Source organism: Podarcis muralis, chromosome 3 (genome assembly GCF_964188315.1).
Source record: "Podarcis muralis chromosome 3, rPodMur119.hap1.1, whole genome shotgun sequence".
Classification (NCBI taxonomy): domain Eukaryota; kingdom Metazoa; phylum Chordata; class Lepidosauria; order Squamata; family Lacertidae; genus Podarcis; species Podarcis muralis.
The window spans coordinates 119318997-119337530 of NC_135657.1; the positions used below are offsets into that span (position 1 = coordinate 119318997).

An 18534-nucleotide genomic window follows, 5' to 3' on the forward strand; every position below is an offset into this window, starting at 1 on the left:
AATTGGATAAAGTTAAGAATTCGAGGGGCCTGGTTTTCTTGTTCCTGTGAAATGAAACTTTAGTCCTTTTTCTTCTCATTCCCCTTAAAAGCAAAAGTCTGTTAGGGGGGATGTGGCTGTGTCAAAGCCGTTGGGATGCCACTGCTGATCACTTTAATTACTAGGACTAAGGAGGATAAAATTAAAAGTAGCACCATTGAAGCAGTGGAAGAAAGCTTGCCGAGATGTCGGTGAACTGTGAAATATAGAAATTGCATTCAAACACTTTTTTCTATAAGAGGGAAACAAGGAATTATATTATTTATTCCTGAAGAGTTTGCCCTTAATGTTGTAGAAGTTTTACTACCTAGGGATTCGTGTTGCTGAAATTTAGACTATTACAAAGTGGGGCGGGGGAGACATACCAGGCTAAATTTTTATGTGCCATCTTTATGTATGAAAGACATGGGCAACACATGAATTATTTACCTATAAGTGATTACTTTTTTAAAATACGGGTGCCATTTCAAACTTCAAATGGAGACAACACAAGCAAATATAAAGCGGAGGGAAATATCCTAGCACCCTTGATATAACGTATGCAGGTTTTTATCTGTTCTTTGTATGGCAAATTTTTTTTTTTTTTTTTTTTTTGCTCATCATAATGGAGCTTTCTGGAAATTAAATAGATTTTGTGTGAGGAGGCGATCTGTCTTTATAGCCCTATGTTGTGTTGTATGAGGTATTTTTTAGTGGTGTAGCAGAGGGCAGGGGGCTGTGACCCTAGGCGCAGAATATTGGGGGGCACGAGACAAGCCCCCTCTCTGCTCGCCCAGCCCCCACCGCTGATAGGCAGGCGCTCACGCAGCAGGCGGGGAGAGGGCACAGAGGGTGCTCTTCACCCTTTGCGCCCTGTTCTCACCCAGCAGCGGGAGGGACGAGGGCTGGGTGAACGCATTCCATCCCCGCTTGGGTGGCGCGCACACACTGGGCACCTGTGGACAGCGCAATGCCCCTGTGTATTCCCCCCCATCATATCCTTCTGCTGAAGGTGAACTTAGAAATTACCAGAGAACTGCCACCACTCCACATTTCTTTCTTCTTTCTGATAATGTTCATTGTGCTGTATCATGTAATGTGACATCATCATGAGGCCCCTCCTCTCATCCAGTACAGTTAGGTAATTTTAGACTCCTGACTTAATGCTACTCTTTCCAGATGGCAATGTGTATTACCACACCTACTTCAAAAGGTAGTAAGCTAGCCCTTCTACTTGGGGGGGGGGGGCAAATTCCTTCCCTGACAGCACCATTGACTTTATCATTGCCTACCAGCCATGAGGAGAAGAAATATGCAGTGAAATGGCATCACCTAATATTTATCTTGTGGTTGTTTTGTTATACTAGATCAAAGTGTTTGTCAATTGCAAGATCTAGTTCTGCTCTATGTAATCAGCAGATTGCATATTGTGAATGCTGTCAGGAGTCCAGGTTCCCAGCTTGATAACACAGTAAGCGTAGGTAATTAAAAAGGAGGATTGATTGCAAATAGCTCCGGGAGGCTCTAACGAAGCCACCAAAATTATCATTCAAGATAACCCTTCTGAAGACCCCTTCCGGTTGCTGCAGAATATATTAAACCGTCGCCCCTTACATCTCTTGTTTTACTTCCTGTCTAGCAGCCCTCCCATTTGCCGACGCTTTGGACTTATTGGATCAGCCCCAGCCTCTTCCTGTTCTGAAAATCTGTCCTCAGAATGTGTTCCCAGTGGGATGGGAGACCCTCCATAACAAATGGGGACAGGGCACAGGTGGGAGGGAAGGGAAGGAAGAGACCCTTGTGCTGACCAGTGTTGGATACAGCCCAGAAACTGCTGAACTCTGTTTTACTTACGATGTCTTAACCAACGTGATATAAGTCATAATGCGGGGAATGGGGGAGGGGAAGAAATTCCAGGTGCTTGAAATGTGATCTATTCCAGGTCTAAAATGCATTCCCCAGGGACACTTTTTAACAGCAGTTTATCAAAAGCAAGAGACACTATACGGCAGCCTTCCGCAATCTGGTGCCCTTCAGCTTTTTTGATCTATAGTTTCCAATATCGCTGAACAATGGCCATGGTGTCTGAGGCTGATGGAGTTGTAGTCCAAAATATCTGGTGGTTACCAAGTTGCAGAAAACTGCTATAATGACTATCTTTATTTGATCTGTCCTCATACATAATTTTGTAGGGTGGTTGTTAGAAGGCCAAGGGGGTAACTATGTTTTAAAAATGGTGTAGTTCAGGTACATTAATGGGAAGAGGTAGAATAGAATAGAATAGAATAGAATAGAATAGAATAGAATAGAATAGAATAGAATAGATTCTTTATTGTCATTACACAAGTGCAACATTGCACAAGTGCAACGAAATTGGATGCCATCCCTTAAAAACAACAAAAGCAAAACAACAACAACAACCAAACAAACCACATTCCAGCCACACCCACACCAACACCCATCAAACTCCCAGGTCACACTATCGAGTTACAGCATTCAAAAAGGCCACAGCTCTTGGATAGAAACTGTTTTTCAGTCTATTTGTCCTTGACTTGATGTTTCTATATCTCCTGCCAGAAGGCAGTAGTGCAAACAGACTGTGTCCCGGGTGAGATGAATCCTGCAGGATGTTGTTTGCTTTCCTAAGACAACGGGAACCGTACAGTTCTTCCAAAGATGGGAGAGGATGACCAATAATCCTTTGGGCTGTGGTTATGACCTTCTGGAGCACCTTCCTCTCCCTAGCTGTACAACTGGAGAACCAAGCACAAATACAGTATGTAAGAATGCTCTCTATGGAGCCTCGGTAGAAGGACACCAACAGTCTCTCACTCAGATTGTTCTTCTTCAAAAGTCTGAGGAAATAAATTCTCTGCTGGGCCTTCTTCACCAGAGCAGTGGTATTTGCGCTCCAAGTCATGCCCTGATCGATAGTTACTCCCAAAAACCTGAATTCCGCCACCCTCTCCACCCGTTCCCCGTTGATATACAAGGGCTGAATGTCCGCCTTTTTTTTCCTGTAATCCACCACCAATTCCTTGGTCTTAGCCGTATTAAGAGCCAGATTGTTCTCTCCACACCAAACACAGAGCCGCTCCACCTCGTCCCGATAGGCGGACTCATCCCCTCCTGAAATGAGCCCTACCACCGTAGTGTCATCAGCAAACTTGATGATTTTGTTGCTGGAATAGATGGCTGTACAGTCATACGTATAGAGAGCATAGAGCAGGGGACTCAACACACAACCCTGTGGTGAGCCGGTGTTAAGGCTAAGGGCTGTGGACATATGTGACCCTACTCTAACCCTCTGAGAACGTTCTGACAAAAAATCCAAAACCCAGAGACAGGTGGAGTTGGAGAGTCCAATCGCCTCTAGCTTGGACACCAGTCTATGGGGGAGGATAGTGTTAAAAGCAGAGCTAAAATCCACAAACAGCAGCCTCACATAACTCCCCGGCTGCTCCAGATGGGACAGAGCAGCATGGAGAGTGGTGGTGATAGCGTCTTCTGTGGATCTATTTGCCCTGTATGCAAACTGGTAGTTGTCAAAAGTTGATGGAAGACAGGAAATAATGTGACGGCGCACCAGTTTCTCAAAACACTTCATGATGATTGGAGTCAGTGCAACTGGTCTGTAGTCATTCAAACTACTGATTGTGGATTTTTTAGGCAGAGGGACAATAGTTGACGACTTCAGGCAGGGTGGGACAATAGACTGGTGTAAGGACTTATTGAAGATCTTAGTAAAGACCCTCGCCAGCTGATCCGCACAGCCCTTCAACACCTTTCCAGTGATGCCATCAGGTCCAGCCGCCTTCCTCGGATTCGCCATCCTCAATACCTGTCTCACCTCATGCTCCTCTACCGTGAATGAGGGGCCCCTATGGGCTGGTGGCTGTAATACCGGCGTCTCAGGTGGCTCCCTCTCGAAGCGAGCAAAGAAGAGGTTAAGCTCCTCCGCCAGCAAAGGGTCACCGTCGACAGCACCAAGGTACCTAAGATTCATGTGATGTTCAGACATCTCTTTTGAACAGGCCCTCTGCAGACAGCAGAGTAATCAAGTCAATTCATGAACAACAACAGACAAGAGTGGAAAACTTCAGCAAGAAGAAACTTTCAGTAATATTTAAAGTAACATTAAGACTTTCCCCTATAACTTAGTATAGAAATGTTGGGATTCTGTAAGACATTGGCAGTAGCCAATCTGCTGCAAGTTACTGGTTCTTCCTCCAATCTGAACCAACAATTTAGGAAGATAGGTGATTTTCCTTCTGTTTCAACTTCTCTATCATACTGGGCCATTAAGTGCTCCTGGTCAGTTGTTAAATAGATTTTATACTAACTCATTTAGACCAATGTGAACATTCATAGCAAGTCTATCCTTTTGTTGTTGCATTTATTTATTCCGAGTTTTTTATTCCCAGTTTGGTTGTTTGATGTTGTAGATCCATACATGCCAATGGTCCAGGTAGGGATGTGACCTTTACTTTATAACATAAATATACGGAGTTGCAGTAAAACAGGTTGAGGTATCAGTTGGTTGGCCATAAATGGAACTGAATTTGTAGTAGTTTGAATGTAGTGAGTAGATTAAATGTATATTTTTGATGGGATTGTTGCTGGATGTGCCTTTTCGAGTGTGAAAGCAAACAAATCAAATATGCAATTCTGCAACAGAGCTCCAAGGCCTGGGCAAAATTGTCTTTATAGTGTTAGGACATTAGTAGAAAAGTAAATCAAGGCAATCTGATAGGGAAACAGTATTCTGTCAATCAGGCTCAAGATATTGTGCTGTGTCCATATACTTTGTTTACTGTAGGGTTTTATGAGTTGTAACCTGCCCATGCAAGCTGTTAATGAGGCTAAATCTTGCTGCTTGAGGATTGAATTACAGCACACCTCTGGGCTAATGGTTATAAACAGAAAGTCCCATTAGGGCTGCATTCTGATTCATTCATTTGCATTTTTCCTATTGTACCAAGAACAATGATGAGTAAATAGCTACAAACAAACAATTTACATGGAAATGGGTAAAATGTCCCTAATTAGTATTTTGTGTTTGTTTTATTACTGATTGCTTAAGCTAAAAACTGGTATGTTGCAGGACACTTAATGAGCAATGCCAGGTGTGGATTATTCCATGTCTTACCATTCTTTGTAAGAAAAGTAAATTGCTAGTACTGTTTTTGCAGACTGCAACAACTTACTTGAAGGGCATCTACAAATACCTTAGGAGACATATCAGTCAATTTTGGTCCATGATGTATCCTTTTTTCGTCACTGAGTAATAGCCATTCAACACATTAATGATTGGCATTTTTTATTACTTGGTTTGTGCAGTTGTGACTGTGCATTTTTCACTTAAAAACATGCTGCTGCTGCTTTTCTTTCTTTGTATGTATGTCTGCTTCTGTCATGTTTTCTGTTGCTTCATTGCAGTGACAAGATTTGCTGATTTGCTGTCCACGTTTTTTTGGGGGGGGGGGGCTTTGTTTTGGTGACATTGCACTAAAACAAGAATATGCTATCCCCAAATGCATATAATGGGTTCATAAGGTAATCATAAGCTTGATATTTTGGCTATTTAGGGTGAACAAAGATTGTAACAAAGTTAAGGTGTGCTCACAAAAATTCAGCCCTTTGAAATAATAGCACAGGCACAGACTTTCTGTGCAACAGTGTTTGTCTATAACCAAAACTTAAGGACACTTATTTCTCTGCCAGCCATTGTACTTGGATCTGGACTTTCTAAGCAAAACTTGATTGTATCTTACCCAGCAGTGCTAATCCAATGGCCTCACATAATATTTTGTAGCTGTCTGGAGTGCAGAGCGTGCAAAGTAATATAAGGACAGGTTTGTGGGTACGTGTATGATTCTGCACATGGTACTTGATCATTGATTCCTGAGACTATTAATTTTGAAAGAGTTATAAACAAGTCAGTAGTGCATCATGCTAGGAATATGTGTGGATAGATAAAACACCCCCTTTTTTCAGCAGACAGCTCACTTTTAGAACAAGCAAAGGGCAGGGCTAATTATAGGTAATGATAGATACTCAGATTCATTGATTGATAATATGAACTGAAATTAGAATTTAAACGTTCCAGTGTGGTGCTGGTGATTATAACTCTTGGAAATTATTATCAGGAAGAGCTTTTGCTAGACTGCATTGTTAATGATATGGGGTTTTATCCAGACCTTGAGCTAACAGGCCTCTGTTTGCTCAGAGTCTGGATAGGACCCTTTGTTTCTGGTAAGTTGGGCTTAGAGCCAAGTTCTTGCTTGTGCTACTTCATCTATTTGTAAGGTGTGTCAGTCTTACAGTCATTTAAGCATTTTAAGTCTGCTTGATGGATTCTTGAAAAATAATGATGGAGCTACATTTTTGGCTTCCTGCTATACATGTAACAGGTTGGAGTGAATTTGTTCTAAAAAACAGTTGCATCCTCATTTCAGAAGGCTAAATGTAAAACACTTAATGCAATAATCCTTTATTGAGCTTACAGTAGGACAAGAGATACACAGCTGTTTGATCAGTGGAACAACCACTGTATCCAGTACATCAGGGGTCGGCAAACTAAGGCCCGGGGACCAGATGTGGCCCATTGGGCTCGTAAATCCGGCCTGCGGACCCTGCCACTCACTCGGTCAGTCCCTGCTCTAAAGCGGCATGGTGCAGAGAGCTTGCCACACGGGGGCTGACTTCTGTGAAGCTCCTGCAGCCAATCCAAAACTGCAGACGCCTCTGGGCGACGCCCCTTCCTTCCCGCTGAGGCGGCCGCGTATGGCCAAGAGCCAAGCGGGAGGAAGCAGCGGGGAGGCTGCCTCCACCGCTGCCCAGACCAGTGGCATGGGCTCTGCGCCCCACAGACCCCTGGTCAAGGCCGACGATGCCGACGCTGCCAAAGGCGAGGCAGTGGCTGCAACGTGAATGGCGGCACGGGGGGTCCTTTCAGGAGAGGGGAGGTCCGGCAACCCACAAGGTCTGAGGAAAAGTGGACCAGCCCCCTCCTGAAAACGTTTGCTGACCCCTACAGTACATCCTCATGCTTGGAAGAAAGGAAAAACACTACCAGGAAATACAAAAACAGTAATTGTGTCCATAGCATTCTTAGAAATACTGCCACAATCCAGCAGCCAGAGCAAGTGCCACATGCTGCCTACACATGGAGAAAGTCAATTAACTTAGGGTTGCCCTATGTCCAGTTTTTCCTGGACATGTACTTTTTTTCAGGGTAAAAATTTCTGTCCAGGCAGATTTTTAAATTTTTTGCGAAATGTCTGGATTTTTTAAATGCTCTTATGACATCCCAGTAAATGAACAGAAGAAGATGTGGGGAGTGGAGGCAAAATGCTTACAGCAGCTGTGCTTTGTTTTGAAGGCGCACGGCCTAAACTTAAAATCAGATTTTTTTAAAAAAATGTTCTTTTAAAAGTTGAAAGCAGTTCTGAGAGAGAGGCGCATGCTGGGGGGGAAGGCATTGTGCTGCAGCGGCCTTGGCTCAGAGCATGCCAGGAGCACCACGGAAGATCGGAGCTGGAAGTTTGAGGCCTACCAGAGGATGTGGGAATATGCCTCCATTCACTTTTTCATGCTGAGCAAAAGAAGTTGTGGCGCCGCGGAGGCAAAAGTAAGGGAGCAGCAGGGTCTGAAACCCACACTGCAAATACAGTGGTTAGAGTCCTCTAACCATTTAGCTACCACATAAGGCATCATAGGTCATTCCCCACTCACCCACCTTCCCAGCCAGCTCCAAGGCTGAGGCTTAGATGCTAGGGGCTGGAGGAGGAGCCTGAGCCTAGGTCAGGCATGTCCACAGTCCGTTTTGGGGGACCAATCCGGCCCACTGGTCGGTTTAATCTGGCCCCCACAGGCAGTTCCTCCCCTCATCAAATCTGGCCCTCTTTGAAAAAAGTTTGGACACCCCTGGCCTAGGTGTTCTATATTGCATCCTGAAGGTCCTTGGTTCAGATCCAGCAAACCCATGCTACGAAAAGGAGGAGAGGTCCCCAATACCCAAGCATACCTGAGCCAGTCAGGAGAAGTGTTGGAATCACATGTGGCAATGTCAAAACCTTTATTGAGCAGCATCTGAGATGAAGGGTATCCTGAATGGGAAAGACAAATATGTGGGCAATTCTAGAATGAAGTATGTACAGTGGCTTGGCAGGCAGCAGATCCAGTGTTCCTTATGGCACCAGCAACCAGGGGAATCCTATGCTCTGTCAGGGCAACATGGGCAAAGCAGGCAGCAATTTAAGCAAAAAATAAAAAAACCAGCTGCCTATTGAAAACTTTCCTACATATAGAAACCTAATATGTCAGGGGGAAAGCTGAACTGGAACAGTTTCCACTAATACAGTTTTCTGTAACCCAGTGGTGGAAAACGTCTAGACCATGAGCCAATCTGGTTGGCCATGCATGTTCCAGCGAGCCCTGCCAACCTTCCAGTCATTGTACATCATTTACATGACACCACATCTTTAGGCAACTTTCTTGCCTGATTACACCTAAGCAAGTGCCTTCAATGCTGATCAGAACTACTGGGCTGCAATTGGGACTTTTCTGAGAACCCCCATTGCACTGCTATGTAAGCACTGCCCACAAGATCTGGCAGTGGACAGATCCTGGCCAGGCTAGTGGAAAAGGAACAACAGAAACTGCTGTGCTCCTTTTGCTAATCTTACTAACATTCCAATTGTTTGCCTATCTACTCTACTTCTCACTGTGTTCAATGGAATTTACTTCCAGGTAAGCATGTATTCTATAATGTTCTATAAAGACCCACTCTGTGAAGCGGAGTATATCCTAGAATCCAGAGGCACCACCTTGGGCCGAAGGTGCATGCTTGATGTTGTATGCTTCATGTGCATTGTCAGGAGGAGGCGCATTGTTGGAAGGAGGCCTTGCCTGGCGCCATGCAGCTTCAATTGTCATGGCTGCTCCTCTCTTGCACTCAGGAGGAGCCTGCCTTTGATGCTGTGCCATACTCAGCTTTGCAGTTTGGCCTTCTCGATCCCCTCAATATTTGGGTGTTGAGCCCACTGCTAAGGAATATTGGGTATGCTGATGACACCTCCACCACCTAGAGTTGGCGCACCTGATAGAATCATAGGATTGTAGAGTTGGAAGGGCAGCATCTAGTCCAGTCCCCTGCAGTGCAGGAAATCTCAGCTCAAGCATCCATGATAGATGGCCATCCAGCCTCTGCTTAAAAACCTCCAAGGAAGGAGAGTCCACAATCTCCCAAGGGAGTCCATGCCACTGTCAAACAGCTCTTAACTGTCAGAAAGTTTTTCCTGATGTTTTGTTGAAATCTCCTTTCTGGTAACTTGAATCCATTGGTTCAAGTCCTACCCTCCAGAGCGAGAAAAAACAAGCTTGCTCCATCTTCCAGATGTGCGCGCGCATGTGTGTGTCCAGAAAAGAGAAAGCAGAAGGGGTGAGTTTTTGTGCTTGTGGGACACGAGGATCGTTCTTGGACTTCTGCTGTTGTGGGGCCTGGGACTAGGAGGATCATGTTTGGAAGGCTGTCTGTGCTCAGTTTTTGAATGTATTTTAGTTTTATTTGGCTTTATTCCATTTGAGTGAATTGTGTTTCTTTATATTTGTTCTTTTTTACTTCTTGCCTTATCCTGCTTTGTTTTGCCCTGCCCAACACTGGAATGCAGTCCTTGGAAGGTTAACCACATTTGAATCTGGCACTCCAGCTAAAAGAGATTCCCTATACCTGCCACAATTCTGTTCAGGTGTTGGAGAAGGGTACTGAAAAGGGGCTTACATAACACATACCTTTACCTGGAGTGTGTTTAATTCTCTCTGACACTTGCCCAGGATGATATAGTCCACCAGGCTCACTCTAGAATGAAAGAATTTACACTGTGTGGTAATTTGATTATTTCCTTGAGCAATGTATATCTTTCAAGTTAATTGTGTGTTAATGTTTTTATCCCATCTTTCCTCCATATGCAATGTTCATCACTTGGGATTTCCATTCAGGTATTAACCAAGTCCTGATTTGCTTAACTTAAGAGAAGAAACCTTCAGAATATTCCTCTGTTACAGGCAGATATTTTACATGTACTTATTCTGTCAAACAGGAATTTCAAAACAAATGTATTTTTCCATAATAAGCTATAAAATGTTTTTGTTCCTCCAAAGTGGGAAGATCTTAGTATCCATAGCTGTCCTTATTTTAAATACTGATTCAGTAGGGATTGTTAGAAAATAAAATTTCAGCTTCGTGTATTTCCATTTTGCACCAGTATCAATATTAAGTGAGAGTGAACCTACTAATATAAATGGAGCTTCTTTCTGATACCGGGGCTGAACTGTAATTCTTTCCATTCATTATTTGACTGTGTACATCTCCTTTTAAAGATGTATTAGCACTTTGAAATCAGTAAGACTTGAACATACTGTGGTGTTGCATGGTGGCCATAAGATTTGGGTACCTATCAGCCTCAGATTACATTTTTATAAACCAGTTAATTTTTTAAAGATCTAATACAATAATTGGAGAAATTATTAGTGTTAAAAAAAACCTGATTCCAGGATGGCTCTAAAAAGTGTTTTGTTGACACCCAACTGATATGGAGCTTCCTATTTATAACATGGGCCAAGCACCATGCTGTAAACCAGTTACTATCATGATGATCAGATTGAGAATGAAATTGCATTTCTGTCAATTACTGAGTTGGCAACTGTTCAATATATCTTAGCAGCAAGATGAAGAGCGGCGTCGGCAGCTGAGAGAGAGAGCTCGTCAGCTAATAGCAGAAGCTCGATCTGGAGTGAAGATGTCAGAACTTCCTAGCTACAGTGAAATGGCTGCAGAAAAGTTGAAAGAAAGGTCAAAGGCATCTGGAGGTGAGTTAAGAAACCTTGTATCTCATTCCTATGGCAACGCAGAAACCTGAGGAAGACCTTCTTGAAATTTGCTTTTATTCAGACTTCAAATGAGCTTACTGGTAATTTTTCTTCACCAAATACACGTATCTATAGATATATGCCATATCTCTTAATTTCACACAGTCAGAAGAATAGCGCTTCTCCTCACAACGTGAATAAAATTATTGAGCTAGATGTAGCCAGAACTATTGTATTTGAGATCAGGGATGTATGAGAACAACTGATTCAGATAGCAGGCGTCAGGTGTGTCCAATTAAAACAAAGCAAGGCTTTGTTAGGGAAATACCCCTTGGGGTGAGTTTACACAACTTGATGTGTAGTGGGACAATTCACTTCAGAACACGTGTGTACAAAAGGCTCTTGTTTAACTAAATGAAGCTAGTTCCACTAGGAGAAGAAGAATGTCACAAGTTTAGGCACAGACAAAGACTTTCTTTGTCTTGGATACAATGATCACCGGGCCTGGTTTTGATTTATTGATAATTGTTTTATGATGGTTACCCATCCTGAAAGTCATGTGTTAAGATGGAAAAGGGGAATATACATATAATTAATTAATTTGAGAACACCGTTCTTTAATGTTTCTTTGAAACATTGTGGCATCAGATCATTAGAGTAAATGATCTGCAACACCTTTGCAAGTATAAAGTTCTATGATTCTTTTAGTATCTTTTTAGGGCTATACCAAAACATAGGTGCAGCAGCTAATCCTATTTGTTTCCATGCAGCCTTTAATAGCTTGTTCAACAAATCTTTATTAAATGTTTGGACAAGACCTACACTTGGCATAATGTTAGCATTTTGCACGAATTTGACAGTCCAAAGTCAGCAGCAATATGCACAGGGATTTAAGTTACTTGAGTATGAACAAGTCAAGCAGTAGTTGTAGATGCCACACGTATGTGATTTCACATCTCTTTTTGCATTTTTCATCTCAATTTAGTATGTTAATTTTATTATTGTCTGTGCTGATTTCATCCCCATTCCCCCCCCCCGCTACTTCTTTCTTCACATTTAAAAAAATAAAATTTAATAGTACATAGGTTGCAGGCTTTTTTATCTTTAATTTTGGCCACCGGTTAAATTGTCGAGGGAAATTGAATATTTTTGTATTATTTCCCCCCTCTAGACTTGTCCTTGTCTTTACTGAATTTGTAAGCACTCTCAGAGATAATCTTTTATTTGGCACAAGCACAAAAAGTCTTATAGCTTCCTTCTCTTCTTTTGTCTTGATTTTGAATGAGGCACTTTAAAAAGGGGGGGGTGAAGCTCCTTTGGCATTTTTGGTAAGATTTAACTCCCCTCAAAACATATTTAGCTGATCATGACTTATGAGCTATTTCAAACACTGTGGCTTGTCTTCATTGTAGTGCTAAGGGAGTCGTTTCACCAGGGCAACATGGGGGGGAGGGGATATACACCTAAAATATTTTAAGTGTGCATTTAGAACATATGTTTGTAGATCTTCTTGCCTGATCATTTACTTGCCATGTGTGTCCATCAGCTGTCAGATTTTCTCCCTGCTCATAGCAGTGCCACACTACTATTTTTATATCCTGCTGTTGCTCTGTGGCAGTAGAAAGCCAGTGAATGGCTGCTAATGGATATTGTTGCCTGCTGCCTCAGTCTCCAAGTCGTGTGAGATTCCAGGGGTTCCAGGCGCTTACCCAGGGTTCATGTTTCCTTTGGGATGAGGCACAGTGGAAGACTGTGGTGTCTTTATGATATATGGTTTATTTACACATATATACAACCTGAGCATGGAGGAGTTCACAGCATTAACACCCCAAGAGGGCCTTGCTTCCGCCATAGCCTCAGCACAACATTTACCTTGCTAAGTCTACATTTGGTGAAGAAGCACATAAACTGCTTTCAGAAAACCAAATAATTTTAATTTTACCTTCTGAAGATGTCAGGTAATGCTGAATAATAATAAAAATTAAAAACTATAAATATGTAATACAACTACAAGTCTTGGCAATCATTTTAAACCATTTCAATGCAACTGTACACACATTTAACTAAATTATATTAATCTAACCAAAATATCTTTTGAATTCCCAAATAGCACCCCTCATTTTTGGAATATAAAAATTCAACACAAGTCTGCTATTTTTTTGAATAATATATTAAAGATAAGGGCACATATTTATACCCTTTCCTCTGTACTCATTCTGAGTGTTCAATACAATATACCCCATTACATCTGTGTAGAACTTGCTTATTTGTCTGTTAGTTTCAGTGTTGACATTGACAACATTGATCTTCCCAGCTTTCATTCTCCCCACAGATAATCAAGCATAGCACCAGTGTATCTCATTTTACTCATTGTGTTGTTTCCATGACTGACTCAGTGCCTAGTGCTGCAGCTCAGCACAGGGTTCTGCTTCAAAGTTGTGACCACCTACTGCTATGGCCTATTATCATAGAGGAGGAGGATGACCAAGATGTTAAAGGGTCTGGAAACCAAACTTTATGAGGAACAGTTGAGGGTGTTGGGTATGTTTTGTTTGGAAAAGAGGAGACTGGGTCGTGATACAGTAGCCATCTTCAAATATCTAAAGGGCTGTCACATGGGAAATGGAGTAAGCTTGTTTTCTCGTGCTCCAGAGGCTAGGACCCAATCTAATGGATTTAGATTATAAGAAAGGAGATTCTGACTAAACATTAGGAATAACTTTCTGACAATAAGAGCTGCTAGGCAATGGAACAGACTCCGTCAGGAGGTTGTGGACTCTCTTCCATTGACGATTTTTAAGCAGAGTTTGGATGGCCATCAGTCAGGGATGCTTTAGTTATGATTCCTGAGGGTTGGACTAGATGACCCTTTGGAGACCTTCCAACGCTACAATTCCACCTGGCATGCTCAGAACAAGCTAAATGGATTGACACTATAAACAGTTTAGTTAATGTGATGGTGCTGTTGTACAGAAACAAGCAAGGAGAGATCAGATACATGGCACTCCTTGAGGAGTCAGCTTGTTCTTTAAGCTGGCAGAGTGCAATTTCTGCACACGGGAAATGTTCAGGTTTACAGACAGGGTGTGGATCCAGGTGACTGAAGACATACCAAGCAGTGTTCCAGAAGATAACCAGTAGATTCACAACCCTCTCTTGAGACCTGCAGTTTTAGAGTTTCAGCAGAATGGCTTATAGTAAGGCTTGTACCCATTTTTGGTGGTACCATGTTTTTACTCCTAAAATGTTGTCTGAATACTTTAGAGAAAATTATGAGTTTGGCATGTTTCTAATTTTGCCATTTTGGAGGTTTACTGAAGAAAAAAGAGATGGGCAACTTACCCCAAGCTTTCCCTGTTTAAATTCAAAACTGATGGGAAATCTCCCAGCCAAAATCAGGAGATCATAGACAGTGGTGGAGGAAGGGGGGGGCGGGTCGCCCCGGGTGCACTCTGAGGGGGGTAACAAGAAGGCACCCCACGGGGGGCTCGCCCTACTGCCCCTGGCTGCTGCAGCCGCATGCGGAGGATCCTCCGCTCACAACTGCAGTGGCGGTGAAGGGATCCCACCACCATCCACGCGGTGCTCAAGTGGCGCCGCCGGCAAACTGCCCGTCTGCGCATGCGCACGCAGTACATACAACGCATGCACGTGTGTAGCCCCATGCATGTGCAGTACGTACATTGCACACACATGCACCGCTGGGCGGTTTGCCCCAACACCCCACACTGGGTGCTGGTTAGCCTTCCTTCACCCCTGATCACAGATCATTTTCTGAAATGAAAAGGGGGGGGGGGTGTATTGGAAAAAATACTACATTCCTCCCTTCCAGCCCTGGCCCTCCCACCAGCCCTTCCCTTCCAAATTGTGCCCAAAATTGTCAAGTTGGATCTGCAATTATATGAGAAGGCACAAAATCATGTTCTAAGGTGATATGAAAGGCAAAATCAGACTTCAAATTTGAGTGCTGCACATAATAGGTTTTATTCAATGTAGCACTATTCTAGTGACTCGAAGCTTTCTCCTTGCACAACGGAATGTTCTCCCTTTCTACTCCTGTGTCCCATAAATCTGTCCAACACACCAGAGCAGATTTGGGAGTGGCAACAGGCATGTGCAGGAGGAATAGAAGGGGCCAATCCACTTGTGATGTAAAAGGTGTAAAAAGTAAGTCAGCTAGAAGAAAGCACCTTGAGTTTACAAGGTCCAGACATTAGAATGTTCACCAATATTCAAAGATAAAGTGAAACCTTCTAGAATACAGGGGACCCTTTCATGACAAGTCTTGTAAGGTCATCAGTGTCATGGCAAACGCCAGCAGACCCCCATAAAAACAAAAGAGGAACCCTCTTGGATCAGACCAAAAGCCCATCTGATCCAGCACTCTGTTCTCTCAGTGCCCAGCCAGATGCCTATAGAAAGCCTCCAAAGAGAAGCCAAGTGCAATAGCAGTTTCCCCACTGGGTTTTCCGAGGCACACTGCCCCTAACAGCAGAGGCAGAACATGGATAGCAGCCTCTGACAGCCTTCAATTTCTCTCATTCTCTTTTAAATCTATGTTAGAGTTGTTGGCTATAACTACATTTTGTTGTAGTGAATTACCGTATTTTTCCCTCTATAACACGCAGATTTTTTCTCCTAAAAAGGAAGGGGAAATGTCTGTGCGTGTTATAGAGCGAATGTGTGGTCCCTGGAGCCAAAAAATCAAGCAAAAGTCAAATCGCGAGTCACGGAGAAGGGAAACCTGAAAAGAGGAAGTGGCAGCTTTCCTGCATTCTGCCTCAGGGTCTTACTGCCCACCCTTCTCTGTTTCGTTGCTGTGATTGCTGAAACGGAACAAAGAGCAGGGAAAGCCCCTCCCCTCCAGGCAAGCAGAGTGTCGTTCTTTCTAATTCCTCTCTGTGCTCCGGTGCTGCTGGGGGAGAGGGAGAGAGAGTGGGGGAGGGAGAGGGAGAGGGGGGGAGGGAGAGAGGGGGGGGAGGGAGGGAGGGAGAGAGAGAGAGAGAGAGAGAGAGAGAGAGAGAGAGAGAGAGAGAGAGAGATGGCTGGCTTGGGGGGGGAACTTTTGCCTTTCTTTCCTCCCACCCGTTAAATCCCTCTCCAGCATTCTTAGCCAGCTGCTTCTCTGCACACCCCTCTCATGTCCCTTCTTTGTTTTTCCTTCGCTCCCCACTTAAAATGTGGTTACAAAGCATAGATCAACATGGATCCTCAGGATCTTTGCATTGGGTCACCCCAAATTCACCATCAGATCACATAGCATGTCCATGGCTACAGCCTGCACCCAAAAAATCACGCACCCATTGTTGCCTGGGGCTGCAATGGTGCAAAAACGTGGTTAAAAAGCATGGATCCACATGGATCCTCAGGATCTTTGCATTGGGTCACCCCAAATTCACCATCAGATCACATAGCATGTCCATGGCTACAGTCTGCCCCCCCAAAATCACGCACCCATTGTTGCCTGGGGCTGCAATGGTGCAAAAACGTGGTTAAAAAGCATGGATCCACATGGATCCTCAGGATCTTTGCATTGGGTCACCCCAAATTCACCATCAGATCACATAGCATGTCCATGGCTACAGCCTGCACCCAAAAAAAGCACGCACCCACTGTTGCCTGGGGCTGCAATGGTGCAAAAACGTGGTTACAAAGCATGGATCCACAGGGATTCTCAGGATCTTTGCATTGGGTCACCCCAAATTCACCATCAGATCACATAGCATGTCCATGGCTACAACCTGCACCCAAAAAATCACGCACCCACTGTTGCCTGGGGCTGCAATGGTGCAAAAACGTGGTTAAAAAGCATGGATCCACAGGAATTCTCAGGATTTTTGCATTGGGTCACCCCAAATTCACCATCAGATCACATGTCTGTGGCCACAGCATGAAGCACAAAAATGATACATCCACTGTTTCATTCAGAATGTTTTTTCCCTTGTTTTCCTCCTCTAAAAACGATGTGCGTATTATGGTCAGGTGCGTGTTATAGAGCGAAAAATACGGTACATAGTTTAGCTAGGTGCTGTGTACTACCTTTTATTTGCCCTGAATCGCCCAACATTCAACTACATTAGATGACCTCAGGTTCTCTTACTATATGAGAGAGAGATTCTTTCTATCTACTTTCTGTACACCAAGTAGCACTTAACATGTTATTCCTAACAGGACCAAAGCTACACAAAATGCTTAGGCATATTTTGTGTCCAAGAAAGCACAGCAACCAGTCATGTCCCCAAAAACAATAATAAAACCTCCTTGAAGCTATTTGAAGATTATTCCAAGTACATCAAAAATAAGGTCAGGGTCAGAACTGTTGAGGCTCAGAGAGAAAGAAATCTTCAGGCTAGATTCATCATTGTGATGAGACACTCAGCTGCACATTGACCTCAGCGAGATCTGAGCTCTTCACTCCAGATGGAAATAATGCTTTGTGTGTCAGACAATGCAAAAGTCATGCATGCCCTAGAAGAACGGTTGTGAACATAATCTAAGCCTGCTGGATCAGGACAGTCTAATGCCGCATCCCGTTCTCACAGTGGCCAACCAGATTGAAAGCAACAACAACAACAATGAATACCAATCATATTCACTGGGGCATTCTGGACATGGGACAAATAAGCACACATTACCAATTTCCACTCGCTTTTCCATTTATGTCAGAATTCCATGTAGGGGTTCATTGCTTGGGGTGGGGTGCTTGTTAGCTAGGATGTCCTCTTTCTGAAGTCAGGGATAGCAGTCTAGGGACAGCTACTACTAATCCTGTCCTGAGCCAAATCTGAAGAAACTGCCCTGGTGGACAGAGATCACTCTTTGTTCAGTGTCTGGTCCCCTATCTGGCAAATGAGTAGAAGAATTTACAGGGTAGCAAAATCTGTGTGCTCTTCCTCACAGCTGCAGCAATACTCTTAATCTGCACAGCGATTTATTCTTCTGTTTTACAGAACATAGGAATCTGTGATAGACTGATCATATTATCTACTCATAATAGCAACACAAACACGTGTAACTCCAGTAGGTGCTTTAACATCCTGTCCACTTGGCTGAGCAGTAAACTTGAATTTAAGCTAACAATGCACAGCTTGGCATGTTTACAAACAGGATGTATATACAGTGTGTGCAACTGATAATTTCTTTAAAGAGTGTTATTTTTCTATAAACCAGTTGCTACATTTCAGTGACTTTTTCCATTTCTGTGTCATAAATGATGAATGTGTTCAGTTGACACTAAAACACTAAAAGTTTTCGTTGATGTGTTGTGGTGCATGTACAGGATGAAAAGCACTAACTCTGTTATGACATCTTCCCACAGATGAGGGTGGAAATGATAATATTGAGGTAGTTACTAATGAGGAGGTTCCTGAATGCACTGTTACTGCCGGTGAAGATCAACATACTAACCTAGAAAATGACCTTGATTCTGATGGTAATTAAACTAATGGCTATTTTGTGTCTTTTGCATGACTAACACCAGTTTCCTCATCAGTGCCTTTTGTAATATGTCAGCCTAGTATTACATCTGTTTGGGACCTTTATAACCCTTGGATTAATTTATCTTTCATGAATGCCTTCTCTGCATGATTAGTATGGTTTCAGTTAACAAGAAAATGATTGATTATTAAAGATTTTAATATATGT

General features: G+C 43.2%; 1 protein-coding gene across 9 annotated transcripts in view; it reads left to right on the forward strand.

The window, feature by feature from the left end:
- The window catches only part of EHBP1 (EH domain binding protein 1), a 277994-nt gene that overhangs the window by 189448 nt on the left and 70012 nt on the right, over positions 1-18534 (forward strand). For 5 of the 9 annotated variants that reach the window (XM_028721911.2, XM_077926575.1, XM_077926581.1 and 2 more), the window contains 2 exons: positions 10743-10890; positions 18209-18322. In XM_028721911.2, the coding sequence (XP_028577744.2) occupies positions 10743-10890; positions 18209-18322 (262 nt within the window). The remainder of the gene's footprint in view (positions 1-10742; positions 10891-18208; positions 18323-18534) is intronic. The other 4 variants (XM_077926576.1, XM_077926579.1, XM_077926573.1 and 1 more) reach the window with 3 other exon arrangements.